At 64.0% G+C, this 9,368-nt stretch overlaps 1 protein-coding gene across 1 annotated transcript; it reads right to left on the reverse strand.

Moving 5' to 3' along the window:
* Positions 1 to 186: 186 nt before the first annotated feature.
* Positions 187 to 7,646, reverse strand: LOC141963297 (uncharacterized). Its single transcript, XM_074912490.1, has 5 exons — positions 7,583 to 7,646; positions 6,249 to 6,805; positions 3,546 to 3,905; positions 3,248 to 3,413; positions 187 to 2,007 (listed from the first exon to the last, which is right to left on the reverse strand). Exons 1-5 carry the CDS (start codon positions 7,644 to 7,646, stop codon positions 1,736 to 1,738), a joined length of 1,419 nt encoding a protein of 472 aa, XP_074768591.1. The 3' UTR covers positions 187 to 1,735.
* Between the last annotated feature and the right edge of the window lie 1,722 nt (positions 7,647 to 9,368).

Genomic DNA, 9,368 nt, shown 5'->3' on the forward strand with positions numbered 1-9,368 from the left:
TTTAGGAATAAATCGCCTCTGGCAGGAATGCAAGCTGGGGGAAATGTAAAACCCACGGCCTCCCAGCAGCCACAGGGACTGAGACTAGAGTGAAAACTGGGCGGCAGCTTTAGCATCAGTACATGGCCGATGCCACCCCAGCAGGCCCCATCGCCCCCAAAGTGGCCCAGCCCACCCACTGCCTGTTCCACAAGGAAGTACGTTTCCCGTGGAATGAGAAGACGTTCCCAACGCAGGCAGCTTTTCCACCAGGATTTCTAAAAATAGTAACTCAGGCCGAGAAAAAAACAAAACAAAATAAAACAAAAAAGCAGCTTTATTTTCCTTTTTTCACTGTTTTAATGCGAAACTTTTGCTGTCCCCCCGTTCCGTGCCGGGGGGGGCAGCGCTGGCTCCGGCCCCGGGGACCGCCCTCCCCGCAGACCGCCCCCCCCCGGCCCCACGGGAGGCCCCGCATCCCCCCCCCGCCTTTCCCGGCGCACCGGCCCGTCGCCATGGCTACAGTGACCTCACGCGGGGACGGGCGAGCGGCCCGGTCGCGTAGCAACCGTCCCGGTGACATCAGAAGCCCGGTCCGGTTCCCACGGCAACCCGCGGGGCAGGGAAGGAGGCGGGGGCCGTTCGCGGGGGGACCCCCGGGCCGGGGGAGGGGTCCGGGACAGCGGTGGGGTCCCCCCGCCCCGCAGCCGCCGCCTCCCCAGGAGCCCCCGAGTCCCGCGGGAAAAGGGTTAACGCGCATAAATCAGCATATTTTAGTGACGTCAGCCGCGGGGCCCCGCTACAGCCAACCGCAGAAGGGTGGGATAAGGAAATGAGCCCCGGCCGGCCCTCACGGGGCTTTGGGGCGGTAAAAAGGGGTAGTGCATCCCCCCAAAACTCCCAACATCGCTCAGCCACAGCCCGACCCTGCCCGGGCTGGGGGGCACTAACCCCAGCACCGCTCCCCCCGCCCTGCTGGGGAGGGGGACGGGGGCTGATGCACCGTGGGGGACACGGTGGCTCTTGAAAGAGAAGCATGAAAAGCTTCAGGCTGGGTGGTCCTCGGGGTGCAGCCGAGTGAGGGCGTGTCCTGATGAAGCGTCTGGTGTGAAGATGCTTCCCGGCCCCCTTCATCCCTTCATTCCCCGTAAAGTGCATCCCCCCGCCCTAATCTGGGCACCCCTCCTCCTGGCCAACACGCCCCCAGGCCCTGCACGCCCTCTCTCGTGGCTCCGAGCCCTGGATGTCCCCTCAGACTCAAGTGAGGCCAGGGAAATGAGCAGCTTTTTTGAACCCTGGGTAAACATCTCAACACCTTAAGCTACCAGTTCACAAACTGGGATGGTGAAGCCACGCTCATAGAGGTGACCCGGTGTCACTGGAGGCCTTTGCAGAAATTAATCCCCAGCATCACTGGTGTCCCCAGTGGGATTAGCCACTAGATAGCACTCTTGCTTTACACACGGGCGGGCGATGGAGCTGGCAGGTATTTGGCAGCAGCGAGAGGGGATGCTGAAGGCAGCCTGTTCACCCAAGCGCTACCCACCACGCAAAATGTAATCCCAAACCGGGTGCGCTGCAGTGGCTGGGAGAGAGCCAGCTCCTCCGGCCCCGCCGCCAGCCAAAAATAACCACGGCGGGGTGACTTTCAGCAGGAAAGCGATCTGCACGGCTGTAGGGGCAGGGTGCTGTGCGCTGAAACACAGCCACCTCTGGCGCGGTGACTGCTCATCCTTTGGGATGAAAGCGTCAAGGCTCAGGGGATACTTTTGGTGGAGAGAGGGCTAGATGTCCGTTTTATAGCTTGCCTGGACACAGTCCTGTCAGTGGAATAACCACCCCTTCCTGGGATAGCTGGCTCCACAGGACAGCACCGATCTTCCAGCTGCTCACCATCGCTGGGAGAGGCTGGATTCATCCCCATGACCCAACGCATGCTGCAAATTCTCCTCGTGCATTTATTTCCCTCTCGGTCGCTGTGACTCACACTCTCCGACTGCCTGTTTACAGGCTCTTTTCCCAAGGTCCCTGCGGAGGCAATGACCGGTTGGGAGGAACTGGGCTGCTGGCTCAAGTCCTCGAGGGAAAGCCCCTGGAGGTCTGGGAGCAGGAGGGAAGGGGCATGAGTTGGATGCCTGTATGCTGGGACCTCTCTGAAGGGACAGAGACCACTGCATACCCTACACACCAGCTACGCTCAGACTGGCTACACCCAGGAGCCCGGGGCGATGCCAGGGCCAGCACTGCCAGCCTGCCTGGCATTGCTCTGGTATTGCTCTGGCAGCCGGGTGCCTGCGGGGCAGAGGTGGGTACCACCCACACAGCTCCAACTCCCAAAGGTCAAGCGTCACCAGCCTGGAAATTGTGTCCACGCTGCCTCCCTTCATCTCCCACCAGTGGGTGTCTGGCGTGCCTTGGGCCAGGGATGGGGGAGAAGGACCTCAACAGGCTCGCAAAGGAATGGAGGGGGCTGATGGCTGAGGATGGAGGAAGCCCCAGTGGCTGGCAGGTTGCCCTTGAAATAGCCCCCAGAGGGAGGTTCCCAATTCATGCATCCCGGCTGTGCATCCTGGCCCTGCCTCCCTGGGGATGCTGAGGCACTGGGGAGGGGGAGCAGCAGTGGGGGGAGGCTGCGCTTTGTGGTTTCACGGTGCATCTGTGCCCTTTGAATCCCCATGTGAATGTGGAGGTGGTAAAATGTCACCAGCTGGGCTGCGGGGAAGGGGGCCGTGCGCGTAAAACCCCAACAAAGGGCGGCCATTGTCTGGGGAGAGGCGTCAGGGGGCCAGCGGGGGAGCCCTCTGCATGCCCCTCGGCCCCCCCAGCCCCTGCCACACCACGGCTCAGGTGCCTGATGAAAAGGCAGCTTTATCCCCTCCCTGAGCCCACTGTGGGAGAAGATGCAGATCCCTGGTGTCTTGGGGCATTGCCCAAACATGCCCCCCAGGGAAGCAGGGGGAGGCAGAGGGGAGCACTGTGTGCCCCAGCATTCTGACCCTGCTCCGGCCTGCCGGGGCTGCTCTCTCTCATCCAGCCCCCCATTCCCACATCGGGGCAAGACTGGCCCGCGTGGGCAGATGGGACAATCCTGCTTCGGCCTGAGGAGCAGCCCAGCCCCCCGCCCCGCTCCTCCATTTCAGGGCCTTTTATGGCCATTGGCTCTGGCAGGGCGGCAGCGCCGGGTGGTTTCCCAGCCCGCCGGGTCCCTGCCAGGCAGGGGGAAGGGACACTGGCGGGGTCACCCAGGGATGCCCTGAAGGCAGCTCACCCTCCACAATCCTGGGCATCGGGTCCTGTCGTGGAACAGCAGCATTTTGGGGGCACTGTGTCTGGTACACTGCCAAGTTTACTTTATGCCTCCTGCTGTGCACTGAGATGGACTGAGGGATACTCCCAAATATTCGGCAAGGGTGTTGTGAACTCCAGTGTCTCATCTGGAGGAATTGTGGCGCCAAAATCTCCCACCTGACACCATGAAGCCAGGCTGAACACCCCAGACTGGCTTTGGGGCAAGGTGCTGGGGTGCTGGTGGGTGGAGAAGGGTGAGAACCATCCCAAACCCTCACCTCCATCTCCAGGCTGAGGAGCTCCCGTGCTCCACCCTGGAGCCGGCTGCGGGCAGGCAGAGGCGAAACAGTCCCCCAGCCCTGGGATGAAAGGTGTGGCCACAAACACCACCCATCATTTCCTCCTCTGTGGCGGGAGCTATGGAACAGGTTCTTCAGCAACCCCCTGGCACAGTGACAGGACGGGGAGAGGCTGGGAAAGTTGCCAGCTGAGACTTGGCACTGCCACCCAGAGCCACCCCGCGTGCTGCCGGGAGGGGCATCCCAGACCCCGGCCGTGCCAGCGGGAAGCCAAGCTGGATGGGTGCTGGAGGGTGCTGTGTGGGCCACTAACCTCAGCCAAAAACCCCTGGGAGGCAGCTGTAGGGGAGAATGTGGATTTAGTGCATTGACAGGTTTGGCACCCAAATTTACCCACCGGCGCCAGCCAGGGTACAGCAAGGTGGCAAAGGCTGCATCCTGCCCTGCTGGGGTCCGCAGTGAGATCTCCCCTCCCAGCTGCAAACCAGGATCTCAACAGAGCAGGAGTTGCCAGGGGCGGGGGGCAGATGTGCCAGCAGCTCCACAGCACATGTATCCCAGTGTGAGCCCAAGTGTGGGAGTTTACGGGGCTTTGACGCAGGAGACGTGTGATGGGAGAATTGTTGCCAGGCTCGGGGAGGGATCCAATCGCACTGGGGTGCTCGGCAGATTAAGGATTGGAAAGCTCTGGTAATTACTTTGCAGTATAAAAATAGGCCCAGCTTTATCCCTCGCCCTGATCTCCTGCTCCTGCCTCACCCTGCCCCACTCCTCCCCCCACCCAAGGGTGAGCAGATGCCACCCACCAGGCAAGTGCGGCAGGAGGGTGGAAAACAGTTGCCGGCCTAGCGCCAGTGTTTCTAGGGTGGAGGGGGTGAAAAAAGAGGGAGAGGGGATCCAGGATGGGGTGGCGATGGCAGCACAGTGATGGCATCTGGCTGGAACGTGCAAACCGTGCAGATCAGAGGGCTGGGAGAGGAGCTGGGGCACGCACAGGGGCGACCCCGCATACTCCAGGGCATCGTGCCAGGGGAGGGAAGAGCTTGGAGACATCAGCGGAGCAGATGCCTGGTCAGGAGAGGACCACATCTGTAGGACCATCTGACACAAAGAGTAAGCATGGCTCTGGCTCTGGCTGTCCCCATGTGCTGGTGGCTCTGGGAGGACCCAAAAGAAGGCTGCTCCAGACACAAAACATGGAGCAGCATGGATCAACTCAGGGCAGTTCCCAAACCTCCCATTTCCCTTTGCTGAGGCCTGAGGACACGTGGTGGTGGGAGCCACAGGGACAAAGCATGTGGCAAACACTCCGGGACATGTAGTCCAGCCTGTCTTCTCACCTTCTCCCACAGGCTGCAACAGCTCTGGCCAATCTGTGTCTGAGCGCAAAGCCAAAACATGGCCTCTCCCCCTTGTCCCCATCCTTGCACAATCTTCCTTTGCCAGAGCCTGCCTGACCCAGGCCAAAGGAAAAAAACCTGCTCCCTGCACCCTCGCTGCGAGGCCTCTGCAGCACCCAGCACGCAGGCAGCGGAGCAGGCAGCAGAGCAGGCAGCGGAGCAGGCAGCGGAGCACGCCGGGACGTGTAGTCTGGCAGCGAGCCCCAGCCCGTTACACACTGCAGGCTCCCACGCAGCTCAGCCCCGCCGGGGAAACGGCTCAGCTGCATCCAGAGGCTTCTGGGTGCGGGGCGGGGGGCAGCTGCCAGCCCCATCCCAGGCCCTGCAAACCTCAGGCCAGCGGAGCAGCACTATAAATATCTCCTTTTGCGAGACTCGGTCACGCAGCCGAGATCACGTAAGGGGAAGCGCTGCCCTTGAGCAGGTCCTCTGCCGCCTCGGTGCCTGCGCAGCACAGCCTGCTCGCCCGGGGACCCCCATCTCCGGGTTCACGGCGAGGGCACTGGGGTGCAGAGCGGAGAGGTGGCCGGCAGAGCACTGGGCGGATCGTGCGGGCAAGCGCAGGCGGCATTTCTGCTGCCAGTACAGAGAGGGGCAATGCCGGCCCCACGAATCCCCCCTCTGCCCCCCAGCCACCCCTTTTCCCCATTGCCACCCCCACCTTCTTTTACAAGCACAACACCCCTAAACCCACCTCGTACAGAGCCACAAAGCCCCCGCATGGCCCCCCCATGCCAACACACATATTCACCCCTCCTGCCGCACTCGGGGCACTCGGCATCCCCCAAGCCTTCTGCAAATCCTGCAGCCCCTCTGTACCCCGACACCTGCAGCAGGATGGCCGGGAGGGGGGGCAGATTCCACTCACCTCCACCCACCGGGATGGCTGCAACCCCTGTGCTCTGCAGAGCACCCAGGTCCGAGCAGCCCCCCCCAGCCCTGGGGGATCCTGCGGGCAGGGATCCCTGTCCCGCCCCCCCTCAGCCCCCACACGACATACCGTCGCCCCCAGCCCGGTTTGCAGCCGAACAACCCACCCCTCCCGCCGGTATTTTTCCACACCACCCTCCCCCCCACCTCCTCCCCGGTCCTTTGTTCTTTGCGAATCCCGGATCCGGCCCCCTCCCGGCAAGGGGGCTACATGCACCCCCCTGGCCCCCCGGGGATTCACCCCTCCGGGGATTCACCCCCCCCCGGTGTGCCCCGTTGCCCTCGGCGAGGGCGCGAGTGGGGGGTGCCGGGGGGGCGCTGAGCCCCGGCCCGGCCGCCCCCTCCCGCTTGCCTGGCTGCGGCCGCTGCCTCCTTCGCCTCTGTCCTGCGCCGGGGCACCGGAGCCGCCCAGGGGCACCGGAGCCGCCCAGGGGTACCGGAGGTGCCGAGCTGCCCGGGTGCGGAGCCGCCAAAGAGGTACCGGTGCCGGAGCTGCCGGAGCCCACCGGGTACCGACCCACGGCGGTGCCAGTGCCGGGGCCGCCGGGGCCGGTCTCGGCGCCGCCGCTCTCCGCTCCTCCCCGCCCTGCGCCGCTGCCTCCCGCTCCCCGGGGCCGCCACCGCGGGGCCCGGCCCGGGGGGCTGCGTGCTCCCCGCCCCGCTGCCGGGAGGACGGGGACCGGGACTGCAGCTGGGGAAGTACCCCGATTCCGCCCCCCCCCGTCCCCCCGTCCCCAATCCCTGCTGCAGTGGGGGATGCGTTCTCATGCCCCCCCTCGCTGCAATCCTCCCCCACCCACTCCTGCAAGGTCTGCGCCCCCCAATCCCCCCCCCCCCCCCGCCGTTTTCTGCCCTGGGTGCCGCTGTCTTCTGTCTGCCCGGTCTCCGCTCCCCAGCACCCCCCTGCACCTACGTGCACAGCTCTGCTCTTACCAGACCCATTTCTTCCACCCGCCCTTCCATCTCTGCTTCCAGGGGTGCTGCTGGCAAGATGGCCCCCCCCAGCTCTCCCCTCGCCGGGGTGTAGATGACACCCCACACCACCTCCATAGATGCCCCATCAGCAGCATTCGGTCCCACTGCAGACACAACCCCATGTGTCCCCGTCCCCGTCCCCCCCCCCCCGGGGAAGGGGGACTCCCTGACCTTCCGAAGGAGGTTTCACCTCCCTTTCCCTTGCAATAGGGACCCCCCCGACCATCTGTGCTGTGGGGGGAGGTTGCTCTGCCCGGGGCTCTGCAGCTGGATTAAGCTGGACCCCAAGCTGAGCATGGGGCAGGATGCCAAGGGAGCACGGGAGAGGGGCACAGAGCTGCCCCCCACCCTGTGCAAACCAACAGGGTCTCCTGGTGTGCAGTGAGGGACACGCTGGGACTGTCCCAGGGACAGAGGGACACTTGAGGAGCAGAGGGAAGGGGTGACCAGTCCCTCCTGCTTGGCCTTGGGTGAGTTATTGATTGCCCTGTGCTGTCGTCAGAGCGGTCTCCTGGCCCCAAGCTTCCTCCACGGGCGCTGGGGGGGTGCAGCCGGCTGGCTGGGGAGGGATCACAGCGGGGCCGCAGCAGCCCCAGCTCAGGGCTGCGCTGTGAAACCCAAGGGCGACCAGACGGGCTCATTGCTTGCCTTGGCGGTGTCCTCTGCCCGGCAAAGCGCCTGCGGGCAGCCGTGCTGGCAGCTGCAGCCCACCCGCGGATCCAACCTGTCTCCGACCACCCACCTCCCGAGCCCAGCTCAGGGTCATCGCCGCCATCCCGTCCCTGCCTCAGAGCTGCTGAGGACGAGCCACTCCGATCTGCTCCCCATGGCGGAGAAGGACTCGCCGGAAGGACGGATCGCCGAGCTGCTCTGGCAGGGAAAAGGCAAGTTAAACCTCCCTCCCTGCCTGTTTTGATGGGGAAATCTGCACAAATCCGGTGTTATCCTGGTGCTTTGGGACTGGGGCTGTGCCCAGCTGCTGGCAGAGCCTGCACAGCCTGGCACAGCCCGTCCTGCTGCCTCCCTGGCTGCCTGGCCACTGCGCTGAGACTGCACCAACTCGTTTCACCCAGGACGAGCAATGACAGCTCCCTGCTGAGCAGGACTGGATGGGGCAGCTTCAGCTTCGCAGGCTCACTTGGCTTTGCCTGCGGGAATGAGCAGAGGAGGAGAAGGAGGAGGGCTGGTGCCCCAGCAGGGAGGAGGGATTGTCACCCTGATCTCCTGGTGACGCTTGGTCAACTCATTGCATCCGGTCTCTGCACACCCCTTCCAGCTGCCTGGGCTGGACTGGAGCTGCCCGGATGGAGACGGCTGTCCTGTGAGCCACACGTCCCCAGGCACTCATTAGGGGCAGGGCACACCATGGATGTGCAGGGGACAAGTGTGGCAGCTCAGGGCCATTTGTGGGGTGGAGGGAGTTGGATGACAGCGGTGGGATGGTGGATGGCACCGTAGCACAGTGCACAGGAGGGAAACTGAGGCACGGTGGCTGCAGGGGCTGCGCCAGGGGGTGGGTGGGAGGCTCTGCCCGGCTCTCCAGAGGGCAGTGCCCGGGTGGAGCGGGTACAGTGCTTCCCGGGAGGGCCGCAGAGCCGATGGCAGTGAAGATAATGCTAAAAATACACCAGCTGCTTTGTTGCTGGTGACAATAGCCTGCAGTATTTTTAGCTGTTGTGGCGTTAGCGGCAGAGCAGCTTCTCTGGTCCGCTGCTGCCCCATCCCACCCTCGGTGCCGCCGGGCTCCCGCGGTCCCCCGGGGCTGCTTCCCGGTGCTGTGGAAACTGTAACGTTAGAAACTAAACAAAAACACCTCACCCGCTGCCACCCCCGGCTGAGTCACGGCACTGCCTGCTCCCCTCGCCCCTGCCTCCCCCTCCCTCCCTTCCCACCTCCGTCCCCAAAAGCAGTAGCTGATGTCCCCTGAGCCAGTCCTGCTCCCACTTACAGGGGGATTGCCTCTTCCAGGGCCAGGCTCGGGGTTGGCTTCACTTTCCCCCATCCCGGGGCTCCAGTAGCTGGGGATTTATGGAGCAAACTCTGCAGGGTGGCATCACTGTCCCTAACCCCATGACACTGGGATGTCCTCTTGCTTCCCCACAGCATAAAGGTTGACTCCGAGCTGTGTCCAGCTTGTCAGCACGGCCCCAGCCCTCGCCCCCAGACCTGCCAGCGGCTGCAGCTCCGGCACAGCCCCTGCCCACTGCCAGGGATTAAAATAGCTGGGCAGGAGCAGGCAGAGGCAGAAATAGTCACTTTGCACCCCATGGCGAGGGCCAGGCTGGAGTGCTGTGCCCAGCCCCCTCATCCCATCGGAGGGGAATGGGGTGTATAAGCAGGGGAAAGGGGTTTTGGGGTAACAGCAGTGGTGGGGTATGGGAAAACAAGGCAGCTCTGCTCTGCCCTCGAGAGAAGTGTCAGCACCGAGCGCCTGCCAGAGCCAGCACATCACTGCCCTCATCCCACCTCGTGGGGGAACAAGGGATGAGTGAGACCC

Source organism: Athene noctua, chromosome 8 (genome assembly GCF_965140245.1).
Source record: "Athene noctua chromosome 8, bAthNoc1.hap1.1, whole genome shotgun sequence".
In the NCBI taxonomy this organism is placed as follows: Eukaryota; Metazoa; Chordata; class Aves; order Strigiformes; family Strigidae; genus Athene; species Athene noctua.